General features: G+C 35.8%; 1 protein-coding gene across 5 annotated transcripts in view; it reads right to left on the bottom strand.

Moving 5' to 3' along the window:
* LOC127835436 (protein shisa-4-like) overlaps nucleotides 1–20,143 on the bottom strand; it is a 73,141-nt gene that overhangs the window by 17,621 nt on the left and 35,377 nt on the right. For 2 of the 5 annotated variants that reach the window (XM_052361867.1, XM_052361866.1), the window contains exons 2-4: nucleotides 17,920–18,010; nucleotides 15,373–15,521; nucleotides 14,254–15,084 (exon numbers count right to left, since the gene is read on the bottom strand). The exons of 2 other annotated variants lie outside the window; for them this stretch is intronic. In XM_052361867.1, coding sequence (XP_052217827.1) covers nucleotides 14,849–15,084; nucleotides 15,373–15,521; nucleotides 17,920–18,010 — 476 coding nt within the window. In that variant the 3' untranslated portion in view covers nucleotides 14,254–14,848. Of the gene's footprint in view, nucleotides 1–14,253; nucleotides 15,085–15,372; nucleotides 15,522–17,919; nucleotides 18,011–20,143 lie in introns of those variants that run through there. One more of the 5 variants, XM_052361869.1, reaches the window with a different exon arrangement.

Genomic DNA, 20,143 nt, shown 5'->3' with positions numbered 1-20,143 from the left:
TATAATCATAATGCTTACAAACAGCGTATCTTTAAATATAAATGAGTTTTTAATGCGCTTTTATCTAGATAATAACGGCCATTGAATCAATTTACAAACGTATGAACCGTTTGTTCTGTTCTGTTCAATAACTGGTTTGTACATCAAGATACACATTTATTGTTTTATATGACAATAGCATTTATGGTCTGCTTAGTTCATTGAGGAATTCAATTAAATGCGATTATTCACTGACAATAAGTAAACGCCTAAAAAGGAGACCCAGTCATAATTCAAGTAATTTGCGTTTTGTAACTTATATATTTATTTTTTTAGAAAATTAGTTAAACATATCAATTTTTGTAAGCGATTGTTTTCGAATACATACTTTGTTTGGTACGCGTGTTTCCTTAGTTTATTTAAATAAACATAAGATCACACAATTTTAATGTACTCAGTACATGATAAACTATTGTTTCGAATCTGAGACGGATAGATATGCAATACGGTCCTAAATGTTTCTGACCACTTAAATACAAGAAAAAGCAACACCAATAGAAATAACCAAGTTTATTTAACTGCAGTATGTCTGTTTGAACAAAAAGACGTTATGTACCTTCAGCGATGATAAACAGAACCAGACACTTAAAGAACAACATATTTCAACTAAATTACGAAAGGCAACATTCAAAATATCTCGCCTTGAGCTACCGCAATAGTTTTAATCAGCCGTTCGACGACGATGTTGCAACTGCACCTCGGGTAAAGTCTATTAGATTTGCGGTGGTCCGATTTCCGTATTTATGGCATTATCGTTTTCAGAAAATGAGAAACACGTTTCTATATAAGATCAGGTTAACTCTTATTTAGTTATAGCAAGTCAGTAATAGGAAGTAATAAGCCCTTATAAAGGTAGGGCTAATCCTTAGTTAAGGACTAACGACTTAATTAAGAATTTACCAGCCCATATTAACATAATTCCGTTTCTAAAAAAAGAGTGAATAAGTCCTTATATGAGAAAGTAAGTGTAACTATTTAATAGGAGGCTATTATTCCCGGGAGGATAAGAAGTTTTATAAGAACATAGTTACCTTGTGATATGCTAATTCAATTTCTTATTTAGAAACCTAAAGATCGAATCACTAGGTTGATAACACTGAGGGAAAAAAGATACGAGTAGGGAAAAAGTAAGTTGAGGCATTCCAAACTAAGACACAATTATTACACTTTGATTGGATTGTTTGTAATTTATTAATTCGCTAGTTTCATTAACCCATTTATGCCTAGTGGACTCTCTCATCCTTCTCAATTGGATCGATTTATTTCCAAACTTAGGGATGTCTAGTATATTTATTTCTATATTTAGAATATTTCTTACAGAAATTCTTTTAAGCAAACAGCGCAGACCCTGATGAGACGCCGCATCATGCAGCGTCTCATCTGGGTCTACGCTGTTTGCCAATGCCTTTTTTTCTAGACGCTAGGCATAAATGGGTTAATAAGCAACATGTTGCTCACTCATGAGGTGCATGTGCGTTTAGTTATTACGTTTTTCTTAATCAGCGATTTGAGCGAAAGAGCAAAACTTCAAGCATCGCGAAATGAAATGATTGCACATAAGGAAGCAAGCAGACGAAGCTAAATGTTGTTATTTATGGGCACATTTAAGATATCTGTTCACGTTTTGGTAAATTGAAAAAAAAGAAAAAACAATAGTTTCGGACTTGCGATTTTTCGTTGTACATGTAGCTATGCTATTTTCGAGGTAACAGTACTTTTGAAAATAAATATGCTCTAAAAATCCATTATGTACATCTTTTGATTTAAAAACCTAGAAATTGCATTGTGTTACCAAAGCAAATCGATTGAATAATTTGCAGAGTTCTGACGTTATTGTTGTATTTTTGACATTTTGACATTATGAGGATTGCTTATATAAAGAATAAAATACACAAGTTACCTTATACAGAACAGATGCGCGATTGGTTTGAGCGCTAGACGTTAATTCCAAAAGGTCAGTTGTTCTAGCTAAGGTATTTGTTACTTTTTTGTCTTTTTTAATGTTATTCTTGTTTTATAATGGAGCTATTTAGTTCAGATGTCAAAATTTACCAATTGCAAGCATTTAATGGCAACTTCAAAACATGCCAAGATCTGTGAACAAGTCCCTTTAACAGCCCTAGCAAGGTGAGATTATCTTCTTTAAAATGACATTCTGTGCGCTCTTTAAAACTTATTTTGTTAAAATGTCAAGTTCAGAATAGCACATTGATTATAAACAGTTCACACGGGTAAGATAAATTATAGAATAAAGTATATTCAACCAGGTCATCCAGCTATATTTATTCTGTACAGAAAAAAGGGTATTCAAAATTGTTTGCTTTAGCTCGACATCCATTTACTGCAACAGACCCTTACAGGTACCGTCAACCACGACGACAAAGAAATATACTTAACTAAATGGTATTCTAGGCTAATGAAAATTCTTGAGATACTGCTCTTACTATAATGACATTAACCCAGTAGGGAACTGCTGTTAGTCTGATAAAGCTCTCATTTTTTGTCCAATCTTCATGAAGTTTGGCAGGATTTGTTCTGCTATTTAAAAAAGGGCGTAAAATTGACCCGATCTTAAAGAAAAGGGACCTGGTCCCAAACTGTAATTATGTAAGTTTTTTTCCAAATTTCTCCCCAAAAAATTATTAGTTTCTTGTTTTTTTTAGAAGGAAGTGTTTAATAATTATTATATTTTATTTCGTAAATATCTAACAAAGTATATGACTATAATTTACATGATTTTGTCCCGATGTGTCAATATTTGTTGATGAAAAAAAATCCAATATGGTCCATTTTGTTGATGCAAATTTGCCAAATTTGCCATTTTATCGATTTAAAAAATCCCAATTATACCAGACTCCTTTTCCCTAAATGGCTAGAAAAATTCTTGCTTTGTCAGAATGTCTCCAAATAATAAATTGGACAAGTTCGAAAATTGTTACGGTTTGTTGAAAAACATGGTCACTAGGGGGCGGGGCAGGTTTCCTTGTGTGGTTATATTTAAAACTTGTTTACACTCTAGATGTCACATTTTTGTCCAATCTTCATAAAAACTATGTCAGAACATTTTTTTCATGATATCTGGGCTGAGTTTGAAAATGGTTCTTGTTAAAAAATATGGCCACCTGGGGGGTGGGGCATCTTTATATATGGCTATAGTAAAACCATGTAAACACTCGAGAAGTCACATTGTTAGTCCAATCTGTATGAAACTTTGTCAGAACATTTGTTATTATGATATCTGGGCTTAGTTTGAAAATAGTTATGGTTTGTAATAAATATGGTCGCCATGGGGTGGGACATTTTTCTTTAAATATCTACAGCGAAACCTTGTAAATACTATTGAAGTCACATTTTAGTGCAATATCAATAATAGATCATTTTGTTAACAACTTGGTAAAGGAATAACGTTCATCAGATGTTTAAAATAGAAATGCACAGCTGTGCATTAGGGGTTCATCAGATGTTTAAAATAGAAATGCACAGCTGCGCATTGGGTGTTCATCAGATGTTTACAATAGAAATGCACAACTGTGCATTGGGTGTTCGTCAGATGTTTAAATAGACATATACAGCTGTGCATTGGGTGTTCGTAAGATGTTTAAAATACAAATGCACAGCTGTGCATTGGGTGTTCATCATATGTTTAAAATAGAAATGCATAGCTGTGCATTGGGTGTTCGTCAGATGTTTAAGATACAAATGCACAGCTGTGCATTGGGTGTTCGTCAGATGTTTAAAATAGAAATGCACAGCTGTGTATCGGGTGTTCATCAAATGTTTAAAATAGAAATGCATAGCTGTGCATTGGGTGTTCGTCAGATGTTTAAAATACAAATGCACAGCTGTGCATTGGGTGTTCGTCAGATGTTTAAAATACAAATGCACAGCTGTACATTGGGTGTTCATCAGGTGTTTAAAATAGAAATGCATAGCTGTGCATTGGGTGTTCGTCAGATGTTTTAAATAGAAATGCACAGCTGTGCATTGGATGTTCGTCAGATGTTTAAAATAGAAATGCAATTGGAAAACGTACCGAACACCTAGTGCACAGCTCTGCATTATGATCAATGAAAGTCCGGCTTTTTTCGGCCGAAAACAACATTTCATTACTCGAATACCTGGCGAATACCTGGTTAAGAGCTCTTTATTTTAACTTTAAACCCTGTCAAACACCCAGTGCACAGCTATTACGCAACTTAAAAGCACTGCTCAATGCGGCGGTAATCCCCATTTTGTATATGAATACCTAGCGAACACCTAGTGAACAGCTCGTTATTGAAATTTGAAAACATATCGAACACCTAGTGTATAGCTATGCATTGTGATGCTTGAAAGTCCGGATTTGTACGGCCGCAATCAACATTTAATCATTCGAATAACTGGCGAAGATCTGGTGAAGAGCTGTTCATTGCAATTTAAAACATCTGACGAAAACCCAATGCACAGCTGTGCATTTCTATTTGAAACATCTGACAAACACCCAATGCACAGCTGTTCATTTCTCTTTTAAACATCTGACGAACACCCAATGCACAGTTCCGTATTTCTATTATAAACATCTGACGAACACCCAATGAACAGCTGTGCATTTCTATTTTAAACATCAGATGTTTCAAATAGAAATGCATAGCTGTGCATTTCTATTTTAAACATTTGACGAACACCCAATTCACATCTATGCATTTCTATTTCAAACCTCTGACGAACACCCAATGCACTGCTGTGCATTTCTATTTTAAACATCTGACGAACACCCAATACACAGATGTGCATTTCTATTTTAAAAATCTGACGAACACGCAAAGCACAGCTGTGCATTTCTATTTTACACCCAATGCGCAGCTTTGCATTTCTATTTTAAACATCTGATGAACAACTAATGCACAGCTGTGCATTTCTATTTTAAACATCTGACGAACACCCAATGCACAGCTGTGCATTTCTATTTTAAACATCTGATGAACATCCAATGCACAGCTATGCATTTCTTTTTTTTTATCATCTGATGAACACCCAATGTACAGCTGTGCATTTCTATTTTAAACATCTGACGAACACCCAATGCAAAGCTGTGCGTTTCTACTTCAAACATCTGATGAACACCCAATGCACATCTATGCATTTCTATTTAAACATCTGACGAACACCCAATGCCCAGCTGTGCATTTCTATTTTAAACATCGGACGAACACCAAATGCACAGCTGTGCATTTCTATTTTAAATATATGACGAACACCCAATGCACAGCTGTGCATTTCTTTTGTAAACATCTGACGAACACCCAATGCACAGCTGTGCATTTTTATTTTACACCCAATGCACAGCTGTGCATTTGTATTTTAAAAATCTGATGATCACCCAATGCACAGCTGTGCATTTCTATTTTAAACATCTGACGATCACCAAATGCACAGCTATGCATTTCTATTTTAAACATCTGACGAGCACCCAATGCACAGCTGGGCATTTCTATTTTATTTAAACATCTGACGAACATCCAATGCACAGCTGTGCATTTCTATTTTAAATATCTGATGAACACCTAATGCACAGCTGTGCATTTCTATTTTAAACATCTGACGAACACCAAATGCACTGCTATGCATTTCTGTTTTAAACATCTGACGAACACCCAATGCACAGCAGTGCATTTCTATTTTAAACATCTGACGAACACCAAATGCACAGTTGTGCATTTCTATTTTTTTAAGCATCTGACGAACACCCAATGCACAGCTGTGCATTTCTATTTTAAATATCTGATGAACACCCAATGCACAGCTGTGCATTTATATTTTAAACATCTGATGAACACCAAATGCACAGCTATGCATTTCTGTTTTAAACATCTGCCGAACACCCAATGCACAGCTATGTATTTCTATTTTAAACATCTGACGAACACCCAATGCACAGCTGTGCATTTCTATTTTAAACATCTGTCGAACACCCAATGCACAGCTGTGCATTTTTATTTTACACCCAATGCACAGCGGTGCATTTCTATTTTAAACATCTGATGAACACCCAATGCACAGCTGTGCATTTCTATTTTAAACATCTGACGAACACCAAATGCACAGCAATGCATTTCTGTTTTAAACATCTGACGAACATCCAGTGCACAGCTATGCATTTCTGTTTTAAACATCTTACGAACACCCAGTGCACAGCTGTGCATTTATATTTTAAACATCTGACGAACACCCAATGCACAGCTGTGCATTTATATTTTAAAGATATGACGAACACCCAATGCACAGCTGTGCATTTCTTTTTTAAACATCTGACGAACACCCAATGCACAGCTATGCATTTCTATTTTAAACATCTGACGAACACCCAAAGCACAACTGTGCATTTCTATTTTACACCCAATGCGCAGCTTTGCATTTCTATTTTAAACATCTGATGAACACCTAATGCACAGCTGTGCCTTTCTATTTTAAACATCTGACGAACACCCAATGCACAGCTGTGCATTTCTATTTTAAACATCTGATGAACATCCAATGCACAGCTATGCATTTCTTTTTTTTTATCATCTGATGAACACCCAATGTAAAGCTGTGCATTTCTATTTTAAACATCTGACGAACACCCAATGCAAAGCTGTGCGTTTCTACTTCAAACATCTGATGAACACCCAATGCACATCTATGCATTTCTATTTAAACATCTGACGAACACCCAATGCCCAGCTGTGCATTTCTATTTTAAACATCCGACGAACACCAAATGCACAGCTGTGCATTTCTATTTTAAATATATGACGAACACCCAATGCACAGCTGTGCATTTCTTTTATAAACATCTGACGAACACCCAATGCACAGCTGTGCATTTTAATTTTACACCCAATGCACAGCTGTGCATTTGTATTTTTAAAATCTGATGATCACCCAATGCACAGCTGTGCATTTCTATTTTAAACATCTGACGATCACCAAATGCACAGCTATGCATTTCTATTTTAAATATATGACGAACACCCCATACACAGCAGTGCATTTCGATTTTAAACATCTGACGAACATCCAATGCACAGCTGTGCATTTCTATTTTAAATATCTGATGAACACCTAATGCACAGCTGTGCATTTCTATTTTAAACATCTGACGAACACCAAATGCACTGCTATGCATTTCTGTTTTAAACATCTGACAAACACCCAATGCACAGCAGTGCATTTCTATTTAAAACATCTGACGAACACCAAATGCACAGTCATGCATTTCTATTTTAAACATCTGACGAACACTCAATGAATAGCTGTGCATTTCTATTTTACACCCAATGCACAGCGGTGCATTTCTATTTTAAACATCTGATGAACACCCAATGCACAGCTGTGCATTTCTATTTTAAACATCTGACGAACACCAAATGCACAGCCATGCATTTCTGTTTTAAAGATCTGACGAACATCCAGTGCACAGCTATGCATTTCTGTTTTAAACATCTTACGAACACCCAGTGCACAGCTGTGCATTTCTATTTTAAACATCTGACGAACACCCAATGCACAGCTGTGCATTTCTATTTTAAAGATATGACGAACACCCAATGCACAGCTGTGCATTTCTTTTTTAAACATCTGACGAACACCCAATGCACAGCTATGCATTTCTATTTTAAACATCTGACGAACACCCAATGCACAGCTATGCAGTTCTTTTTTAAACATCTGTCGAACACCCAATGCACAGCTGTGCATTTCTATTTTACACCCAATGCACAACTGTGCATTTCTATTTTAAACATCTGATGAGCACCCAATGCACAGCTGTGCGTTTCTATTTTAAACATCTGACGAACACCAAATGCACAGTCATGCATTTCTATTTTAAACGTCTGACGAACACTCAATGAATAGCTGTGCATTTCTATTTTAATCATCTGACGAACACCCAATGCACAGCTGTGCATTTCTATTTTACACCCAATGCACAGCTGTGCATTTCTATTTTAAACATCTGACGAAAACCCAATGCACTGCTTTGCATTTCTATATTAAACATCTGACGAACACCCAGTGCACAGCTAACATCTTACAGCCAACTTCACATACCTAGATTCAACAATTTGTTTAAACACTTTATATGTCAACTTCCTTGTTGCATTTCGGTATTTTTTCGCTCGTTCTATACTGCAATACGCACCTGGTATGTTGATCCTTGTGTTTTTCAATATTCTGCATACTTTATACTCGAGAAATTGTATTCGTAGTATTAGGAAGGCCAAATATGTTGTTTATTTCTACTAAACATTATAACAATGGGTACTTAGATCGTTAACTTTTAGACACGTTTTACGATGAAGATGCTATAACGAAGCTTGTTTTTAACCCTTAAAGCGCTGGAGCCGAATTTTAAAGGCCTTTGCAAACAGTTTGGATCCAGATGAGACGCCACAGAACGTGGCGTCTCATCTGGATCCAAACTGTTTGCTATTCTGATAGTATTCTTTGAAAAAAAATGAAGAAAATGCTTATTTTAGAAATTCAGCAGACGACATTTTAGCAGAAGACAAATTACCCAGCATGCAAAGGGTTAAGATTATTCAATTGCTAAAAATCTTCTAAATCTAAGTGCAACTTTTAAGGCATAAACTTCCGTGTTTAACCTGCATTGCTATATAACTTCTTCTCGCCGGCTCTAGTTGTTTTCCCAAGTAAAACAATATTTTGGCGTGTTGATTACCTATCAAAATATTACGTATCATTTTTAAATGTTTTAAAAGCTGTTTGTTATCATCAAATACTGACCCTTCAGTTGGGTGGGTGGGGGTGCGGACCAAACCACAGCCATATGTATACAGCATCGTGCATGAAATGAACTTCAGGTCCTATTTCAACCAACGCTATATATATATGCAAAATAATTCGAAAACCATTTCCGTGACTGAAGAAATTTTGATTAACTGAACTTGCAAAAAATGAGGTTAGAGATAACTTTTGCATTAGCAATTTATATCAAAGTTTGTATTTGATTGTGTAAACATATTCACAAAACTTCACGTAGTAAGTGACTTGACCGAGTATTTTGTGCATTGTTATTGGTCATAACGGCCATTAAATCAATTATAAACGTATGAACAATTGTTTTGTTCTGTTCAATTACTGGTTTGTACATCAGTATACACATTTATTGTTTTATATGACAATAACATTTATGATCTGCTTTGTTCATTGAGTGATTCAATAGTATGGGATACAGATATTTTATATGCGATTATCCACAGAAAATAAGTAAACGCCTTAAAAAGAGGATCAGTCATAATAAAAGTAATTTGTATTTTTAAACGTATTTTTTTTAGAGAAAATTAGTCAAATATATTAAATTTCGTAAGCATTTTTTACGCTTGTTTCCTTAGTCTATTTAAACAAAAATAAGATCACACAATTTTTAATGTACTCTGACCACTTAACAACGAGAAAAATCAACACCAATAGAATCAACCAAGTTTATTGAACTGCAGTATGATTGTTTGAACAAAAAGACGTAACGTACCTTCAGCGATAAGAAAAAAAACCAGACACTTAAAGAACAACATATTGTCCACAAAATTACGAAAAGCAACGTTCAATATAAGTCGCTTTGAGCTACTGCAATAGTTTAAAGCAACCGTTCGACGATGTTGCAACTACGACTCGGATAAGGTATATAAGTTTTGCGTTGGTCCGATTTCCTTATTTATGGCAGTATCGTGTTTAGAAAATGAATAACAAGTTTCTATACAGGATCATGTTCACTCTTATTCAGTTATAGCAAGTTAGTAATAGGAAGTTATGAGCCCTTATAAAGGTAGGGCAAATCCTTAGTTAATTATTAACGTCTTAATTGAGAATTTACCAGCCCTGTCTACATGTATATAAAATGTATTTATTACCGTTGTGTGATTGAATAAACTGGTTATACAGGTTTTGAAGGTGGTGCATTTTCAATGGTGCTGAAAGCAAGATTTCCTCGTGCACAGATTAGTAGGTTAGGTCATTTGACAGGCATGCGGAGACGTAATTGACCGGTCGCAAAATACGAGATCGCTCCGCCCACTAAGTTGTGTTTTCATAAAACGCTTTATCCATTACTCCGACAGTCTTTGTTTGTCGGACCATGTGGCTGCAATAAACGAAATCTGATTGATTATTTGGTGAGTTTGATTGACAGCTGGCGACTGGTCAATTGAAATCGTTTAAGCTCGACTTTTCGAAGAAAAATGAGAGCTATACTACTCGCCCCGGCGTCGGCGTTTGTTAAAGTTTTTTTATAAAGTCAAATATCTTTAACACTATCAAAGATAATTAACTCAAACTCGGAAAACTTCTTTATGACAACAAGACAATTGTGTAGGTCAATGTTGATAACTCTGTCACCATTATTTTTTAGAGTTAAGCCCCTTTTTATACTTAGAAAATCGAAAATTTGGTTACGTTTTGTGTTTAGGTCCACTTTATTCCTAAAGTATCAAAGCTATTGCTTTCCTACTTTATTCCTAAAGTATCAAAGCTATTGCTTTCCTTACTGTGCAGGCAAAGTTATGTAACTCTGATTTACATTTGGACAGAATTATGGACCCTTTTATACGTAGAAAATTGAAAATTTTGTTAAGTTTTGTGTTTTGGTCCATTTTACTCCTAAAGTATCATAGCTATTGCATTCGGACTTGGAACACTCGCTAATTATCATGAGGGGACTGTACAGGACAAGTTGCATAACTCTGGTTGGCATTTTGATAGAAATATGGCCGTTTTTTGACTTGGTAACTTTGAATATTTTGTTAAATTTTGTGTTTAGACGCAATGTACTTCTAAAGTATCAAGGTTAATTGCTTTCAAACTTCAAATACTTTATTGCTATCATGAGGGTACTGTATCTGGCAAGTTGAATTTGACATTGACCTTTGAATTACCTTGAATATCAAGGTCAAATAAATAAATTTTGCTTAAATTGCCATAACTTCTTTATTTAGGATCACATTTGATTCATACTTTGACAAAACAACACTTACCTGACATGCCACAATGGACTTCACCTAAACCATCCCCCACGCCCCACCATAGAATCCCCCCCCCATTTTCCCCCTTTTTTTCTTAATTTTGCAATATCATCTAATAAATGACACCCCCCCACACACACATTATTCCCCCTCTCCACCCCCACCCAAGCTTTTGCTAACAAACTTGAAATCTAATCTTATTAGTTTGTTTTATGACTTTACTAATGTTCAATAGATTGTGGAAAATATACTTGAACTCAGAATCGTCTATAATGTTGCACTTTTTAAAACATAGGCGATCAATATGTTTTAATTAAGGTCCTCTTCCAGTTATGATATGACTATATTACCTTGACATTATTGAATATGAACAATCTTCCCATGATGGCTTACGTTATACTGTCAAGCGCTCGAAAAGTCGAGCGCGCTGTCTTCTGACAGCTCTTGTATTTATTTATGCTCTGCTTGTTAAAAGGTCAATATTATGTTTAATGTGTTTCAGTGAGTTTTATGAGTGCAGACGGATGACTTGAGATAGAAAGGGGCATTGGTTCCGGACATTAACGAGTATACGTGTTTTTCTCAGTTCAGTGCATAGCACCTATTTGCCATTCATAGTTTATGGCATTTTTTTTGGAACCAGTGTTAGTGTGTGTGTGTTTCAAGGAATAAAATATATTTCTTGTCATGACACCTAAACAAACGTGTTTATTTTTAGACTTAGTGGTTAGATTATAAATAATTAATGTTTAACATTAAATGTAATGGAATATAAAACATATCATAATTCAGTTTCTAAATAAGCGTGTATTAGTCCTTGCATGAGAAAGTAAGCGTAACTATTTAATAGAAGGATAGTATTCCCGGATGTATAAGAAGTTTTATAAGAATATAGTTGACTTCAATTACTTATTTAGAAACCTAAAGATCTCATCACTAGGTTGATATCACTGAGGGAAAATAGATACGAATTGGAAAAAAGCAACATTAGTTGAGGCATTCCAAACAAAGACACATTTATTACACTTCAAACTTTTTGTAATTTATTAGTTCACTCGTTTACAATTTAGCAACATGTGGATCAGTCATGGCGTGCATGTGCGTTCAATCGTTACGTTTTTCTTAACCCATTTATGCCTAGCGTCTAGAAAAAAGGCCTTGGCAATCAACGCAGACCAGGATGAGACGCCGCATGATGCGGCGTCTCATCTGGATCTGCGCTGTTTTCTTAAAGGAATTTCTGTAAAAAATATTCTAAATATTGAAATAAATATACAAGACATCCCTAATTTTTTTAATAAATTGATCCAATTTAGAAGGACGGGAGATTCCACTAGGTATAAATGGGTTAATCAGCCATTTGAGCGAAAGTGCAAAACTTCAAGAACCGCGGAATGAAATTGTTGCACACAATGAATCCTTACAGGCGAAGATGTGGTTATTCATGCGTACATTAAAGGGACCTGTTCACGTTTTGATAAATTGACACAATTGAAAAAAAAATCAGATTTGCAGATTTTCGTTGTACATATGATATTTGTGACGTTACAGTATTGCTGAGTATAGACATACTCTAAAATGTCCATTATCTGAATCTTTGGATTTAAAAACCTGAAAATTATAATTTGTTACAAACTCAACACTATTGAATCATTTGCAGGGTTCTGTCGTTATCGTTATCTTTTGTGACATTACGAGGATTGCTTATATAAAGCATAAAATACACAAGTTACCTTATACAGAACAGATGCGCGATTGGTTTGAGGGCTAGACATTAATTCCAAAAGGTCGGTGGTTCTAGCTAAGGTATTGGTTACTTTTTTGTCTTTCTTTAATGTTATTCTTGTTTTATACTGGAGCTATTTAGTTCAGATGTCAACATTTTACCAATTGCAAGCATTTAATGGCAAATTCAAAACATGCCAAGATCTGTGAACAAGTCCTTTAAACAGCCATAGCCAGGTGAAATTATTTTCTTAAAAATGAGATTCTGTGCGCTCTTTAGTACTTTTTGTGTGAAAATGTCAAGTTCAGAATAGAACATTGATTTTTAACAGTTCAAACGGGTAAGTTAAAATATGGAATAAAGTATATTTCACCAGGTCACCCAGCTCTTACAATTTTGTACAGAAAAAAAAACGATATTCAAAATTGTTTGCTATATCTCGACATCAATTTACTACAACAGACTCTTAAAGGTACCGTCAACCACGACGACGAAGAAAGAAAAGTTGTAAAATACCGTATTTTTTTTACTACGATTAGTTGATATTGATTAAAATATCACGACTGGTATATTACATTCTTTAAAAAAAGTTGTGAAGTTTTCATATTTTCAGTATATTCGGTTATAAATTTTACTAGGTACCGGTACCAGAAAACTACCAGTTAACGCCAGTAGCTTGATCATCATCATCACTGGTAAACCCAGGAATGCAAATTGTGCATGCGTAGTAATCTGTATATATTATATGTATAAAATGATCAATCTACTTGCGTTATTTATAGTGTGTATATCGTTACGTCACATATTTTCGCGATGTACACTCGATTTGACATCGCGAAATTTTATTACCGAATATACTGAAAATATGAACTTTTTTCAAGTAATGTAATATACCAGTCGTGATATTTTAATCAATATAAACTAATAACTGTAAAAAAAGGTATTTTACAACTTTTCTTTTCTTTGTCGTCGTGGTTGACGGTACCTTTAATCCTTATAACTGCAATGCATGTACAATTATTTAACATTCGCATTCTTTTTAATTGCTGAGTCGTCCGACTTGAAATGCAATAATTGATGGCTAGTAACAATTGTGTGTATTGATTAATTTTGAGCTTAGCATTGCGCTTCGAGTACATGCAACCGACTATAACCTCGGTTTAAATGTTTCACAAACATGAACATGATAACCAACTGGGTAACGTACACATTGACTGTTTTGTGTAGGCGATTGGCAATTTGCCTTAAATAGAAAACTTTTGGATGCATTATTAAAGAATTGACTCGTCTAAGGTTACTTTTTTACCGAGCTTTACTGGTTTGATCGTGTTTTACATTCCCTGTTAGCTGTGCGGCGAAGCTTAGATTTTTACCTGCCGTAAGGCCATACCAATCGGACTTTATGTTTGACGTCCTTGATTTTCGATTTTTTCGTGTACCATAACTTGAGAAAATACGAAATATTTCAATAACATATACAAACAAATCTAATCGTGCGAGTTTCATGCACAGAAGAGAACAGACAGTTTATTAAGACTTAAACATAGGCACATCGTCGTTAATACATACAATTATAAATAAAATAATGTCACGTGTCAGAAAATATTAATTATAACCAAATCAATAATTCAATATATATATACATATATTCATGGTACATTAGAATACACCCCCCCCCCCTCTTCCACACACAACAAACAAACATAAAACTGAAAGCCACAAAAATCGGTCGTGTGTGTACATGTTTGCCAATATTTACATTGAAGGGTGTGCAAGGTCTAACACTACTGACCTAGTCATCTTAAGTTCCGCAGCTTTTTTAAAATTACAATCTATAGATAAAACTAGAACAACAGTCTTAAGTGTAAAACATGCCTTCGAGTAAAAATATGTTATTTTTTAAGAGAGTACAGCTGACTCGAATATTTAGTGTAATGTAACCTTTTCGCATGATAATTAATGCATGCAAATTCTCTAACAACAATATGCAGTATAAATTTATAATGATCCCATGATATCAATGTCTCGTGTCATCTTCCTGTATGTGCTGAATGTATTAGTGGGATCTCACAATCCCATCGGTTTATCGCATCTTAGCCGGAAGTGCCGGCGGAACGTCTTGACCCGAGGGCGGCTGCCCGTAGTTGTAAGCGGGTGGAGGATATGCCGCCTGATATTGCGTCGGCGGCTGCTGGTGTCCCGGATATTGCGGCTGCTGGTGCCCCTGCGGATAGGCAGGGTACGGATATTGCGCCGGATATTGCGCGGGGTAATGCGGAGCAGCAACGGTGGTGTTCTGTTGATTGACGCTTGAAATAACTACAGTAAAAAGAAAATACAAAGTATCTGATATTAATAAAAAAGAAATATACTATTTAACAGATCTGTAGAAAATACTTAATCGAAATGAAGTATCGTACCGAAAAGAGGACTTACGGACCGAAAACAGGATCGTAATTAAGGTAAGTGTACCCATTCTAGATTTGTGTATGTCTTATAATTGTATTTAATGGCCTTTTAACTCGGTATTAGTATATGTATGCTCCAAATAACGAAACATTTATCCAATTATCTTATGAGTACTCCTAAATTAAAAAAAATACATACCCATCTGAGTACCGGCATTCGGTTGCAGCACCTGTCCAGGAGCAGCATTACGCCTGCGGTAGCAGCAGACACAGATAACCACGCATATCGTGATGCTGGAGATGATGCCGATCACAATACCCGCAATGCCCCCTGAGCTCAGGGCGGAGCTGCAATAGTAATTGTTACCAATCGGTCAATATGTATAAGCTCATTATTAACCAAACGGTCAATCTAGGTAAGCTCAAGCGTAACGATTCGGTCAATCTTCCTTCATCGTAACCATTTGGTTAATTTCGGCAAACTGAATCGTAATAATTTGGTCAATGTCGACAAGCTCAATCGCAACAATTCGGTTAATCTAGAATATCTTAAAATCTAGAATAGCTCAATCATAACATTTCAATCAATTTCGGAAAGCTCGATTATAACCACTCGATCAATCTCCGTCAGCCCAACCTTTACTACTCGGTCGATCTCAGTTAATTAAATCGTAACCACTCGGTCAATCTCGATTATTTCAGTTGTAGCTATTATTTCTATATCGACAACCCAAAGTATACAAACTCACTAAATCTCGGTATGCTCAATCTTAAACACTCGGTCAATCTCGGTATGCTCAATCTTAAAATCTCGGTCAATCTCGGTATGCTTAATCTTAAAAACTCGGTCAATCTCGGTATGCTCAATCTTAAAAACTCGGTCAATCTCGGTATGCTCAATGTTAAACACTCGGTCAATCTCGATATGCCCAATCTTAAAAACTCGGTCAATCTCGGTATGCTCAATCTTAAAAACTCGGTCAGTCTCGGTATGCTCAATCTTAAAAACTCGGTCAATCTCGATATGCTCTATCTTAACCACTTGTTCAATCTCGGTATCCTCAATCTTGAACACTCGGTCAATCTCGGTATGCTTAATCTTAAACATTCGGGCAATCTCGGTAATCTTAATCATAAACACTCGGTAAATCTCGGTATGCTCATTTTAAACACACGGTAAAGGTCGGTATGCTCAATCTTAAACACTCGCTCAATCTCGATATGCTCAATCTTAACACGCGGCCAATCTAGATATGCTCAATCTTAAAAGCTTGGTAAATCTCGAAACGCTCTATCTTAAACACTCGGTCAATCTAGATATGCTCAATCATAAACACTCGGTCAATCTCGGTATGCTCAATTTTGAACATTCGGTCAATCTCGGTATGCTTAATCTTAAACACTCGGTCAATCTCGGTATGCTCAATCTTTAAAACTCGGTCAATCTCGGTATGCTCAATCTTAAACACTCTGTCAATCTCGGTATGCTCAATGTTAAACACTCGTTCAATCTCGGTATGCTCAATCTTGAACACTTGGTCAATCTCGGTATGCTCAATCTTAAACACTCTGTCAATCTCGGTAATCTCAGTCATAAACACTCGGTAAATCTCGATATGCCCAATCTTAAACACTCGATCAATGTCGGTATGCTAAATCTTAAACATTCGGTCAATGTCGATATGCTCAATCTTAAAAACTCGGTAAATCTCGGTATGCTGAACCTTAAACAATCGGTCAATATCGGTATACTTAATCTTAAACGCTCGGTCAATCTCGGTAATCTCAGTCATAAACACTCGGTAAATCTCGATATGCCCAATCTTAACCACTCGGTCAATGTCGGTATGCTGAATCTTAAACAATCGGTCAATATCGGTATACTTAATCTTAAACACTCGCTCAATCTCGGTATGCTGAATCTTAATCACTCGGTCATTCTCGGAAATCTCAATCATACACACTCGGCCGATCTCGGTATGCTCAATCTTAAACACTCGGTTGATCTCGGTATGCTCAATGATAAACACTCGGCCAATCTCGGTATGCTCAATGATAAACACTCGGTCAATCTCGGTCTTCTCTCGATATGCTTAATCATAAACACTAGGTGAAACTCGGTAATCTCAATCTTAAACACTCGGTCAATCTCGGTATGCCCAATCTAAAACACTTAGTGAATCTCGGTATGCTCAATCTTAAACACTCGGTCAATCTCGGTTAGTCACAACTAGTCTGCCTGTTCCAACAAGCTGAATGTCGGAATTTGCCGATGTTATCAGAGCGCTATTCATCACAATTTGCTCCATTACGGTAGGATGCAATTCTTGATTCGAATGTCTGAGTCAAATGACTGAGAGAAGATTGGGCGTTCATAGATGATAAGAAATGTAAATGTAGACTGATTTCGTGTTTCTTCATTATTAAAAACTCTTTACGACTGTTTGCGAATGCATGACTACATCAACGACTCAAACATTACTGCAGCATCTACGTCTATTAATATGAATGATAATCAAATGCTTAGATGAAGATGCTTGTGGTGATCATGATGAGGACTATGATGAATATAATTAAAAGATGGTGGTGGTGGTGGTGGTGGTGGTGGTGGTGGTGGTGGTGGTGGTGGTGGTGGTGGTGGTGGTGGTGATGATGATGATGACGACGACGACGATGATGATGATTTTGATGCTGCTGCTGCTGCTGATGATGATGATGATCGTGATCAAGGATGACGCATACTTACCAACATCGAGTATCGTCGTAGCAGCAATAGGTCCCGGACTCGCAATACGTGTAAATTCCGCCATAATATGATGAACACGTTTCGGCATAAACTGGATAAGAAAAACCTGGGAATAATATGCATTAACAATGTCAACGTTATTATGAACTGTAGCGTCTTAAGAATGCTCAAAATTAAAACAATCGCAATAACAATCCTTCATATGTAAAACCCTCCAACTAAGACAACAGCTTTCACGTCTTTTTACTGGACTAAGACTCGTATACAAAATGGAAGGTATGGCCCATTCGTTTCGAAATCAATTAGTTATGCATTTACTAATATAGCGTAATGTATTTTTGACAAGTAGGAAATAACCTGGATTGTTTTCCATCAAATGAGTCAAATTGACGCCGTGTTGTTTTGTGCTACAATTAACTTATACAGAAATAAGTAATTCACGAGTCATACACAGGTGCGCCACAAATGAGCAATACAGCAATGCAATGTAATGAATTATACATCGATGCGACGCAAATTAGTTATACATCAATGCGCCGCAAATTAGTTATACATCGATGCGCCGCAAATTAGTTATACATCGATGCGCCGCAAATTAGTTATACATCGATGCGCCGCACATGAGTTATACAGCGATGCGCCCCAAATGAGTTACAGCGATACTTTACAAATATGTGAATTATAGATACGACCAAAAAAGTTTTACATCGACGCGCCGCAAATGAGTAATACAGCGAGGTGCCGCAAATAAGTCATACATCGATACGCCATAAATGAGTTATACAGCCATGCGCCACACATGAGTTATACATCGACGCCAGCAAATGAGTAATACAGCTTAGTGCCGTACATTTTTTATAAGCAAATGTGTTATACAGCGATGAGCCGCAAATTTGTAGTACAGTAATGCGCAACAAATGTGTTATACAGCGATGAACCGCAAATGTGTAGTACAGTAATGCGCAACAAATGTGTTATGCAGCGATGCAAATATCGTAATACAGTGATGCGTCGTAACTAGGTTTATATTTAGAACATTTAAGAGATCATTTTTACCGTCTTTAAATAGACATACAAATATGAATATGTGTTTATCCTGCGTACCCTAACTTCATAATTATACAGCGTTGTGTGTACATTTCCAATACATAACAAAACATTCTTTTCAATGTATTCAATGTGCGTCGCACAAAGGACACGATTGCAATGCCTGCTAACTGTTTAATGGACTTGTTTACATATGTTGGTATATTTGAAGCATGCCAAGACTGTGTGTACCATAATTAAAATATTATAAATATTGTATAATTATAAAAATAGAAAGAAAGTTGAATTTAAAAGTTTAACTTATACAACCCGAGGCCTTTAAGAGCTTATTCTAACGCTCTACCACTGCACCACGAAAACTTTCAGTATTGGCTGCGAACTTAAAACACCTGATAGTGAAATAGGTACTAATATTTTCGGAATTGTCGATGAAATGCGTGACAAAAGCTTTACTTTTTGCTATTTCAATTCATCATTTTTTTTATACACAAACAGAAACTTTAAACAATCTTAGAATAGAGTGTTATTTGTCTGGTTTGAATATATTGCATACATTCTTGTTTGATTCTATGAAATATAATTATTGAAACTGCTACTGTGAACACGTGCCTTTAAAAAAGTGTGATATCATATAACCTTGTTTACCACTTGTCATTGGCACAACTATAGATTCAACAATATACCTAGATTAAAACACCTGATTTTACCACGCCTTTGTTGGATTTGTTTATTCATTTCCTTCATTTTGCTTTACAACATGTCGCACCTGGTATATTGCTTATTGTCTTATATGTATTTGGAGATAGGTATTTACTATTTATTTATGAATGCGTTTGCGATTTCAATTGATTATTTTTCAAACGCAAATTGATACTTAAAAAATCATTGTAACGAGTGATATTTTTCTGGTTTGAAAATCTATCAGAAAAACGAAAAATATTTACTGTTGGCACAAAAAATGAGTCGGTCGGGTTAATGGCATCAAGCAACTTTTCATGCATTTTCGCGAGTGGTTAGTCGTGAAAAGCGCTTTCTTCTCGCCGGTCATATTTGTTTTCACAAGTAAAACAATATTTAGGCGTGATCATCGCCTCTCAACATAATACATGTTGCGATACTCATTTCACACGTGTTACGAGAAACAACGAGATTCCTATTAAGCTGACTGAAAGACTCG

The sequence above is a fragment of the Dreissena polymorpha genome, chromosome 6, assembly GCF_020536995.1.
Source record: "Dreissena polymorpha isolate Duluth1 chromosome 6, UMN_Dpol_1.0, whole genome shotgun sequence".
Lineage (NCBI taxonomy): Eukaryota > Metazoa > Mollusca > Bivalvia > Myida > Dreissenidae > Dreissena > Dreissena polymorpha.
Note: the sequence above shows the minus strand (reverse complement) of the source record. Positions and strands in the feature narration are given on the sequence as shown.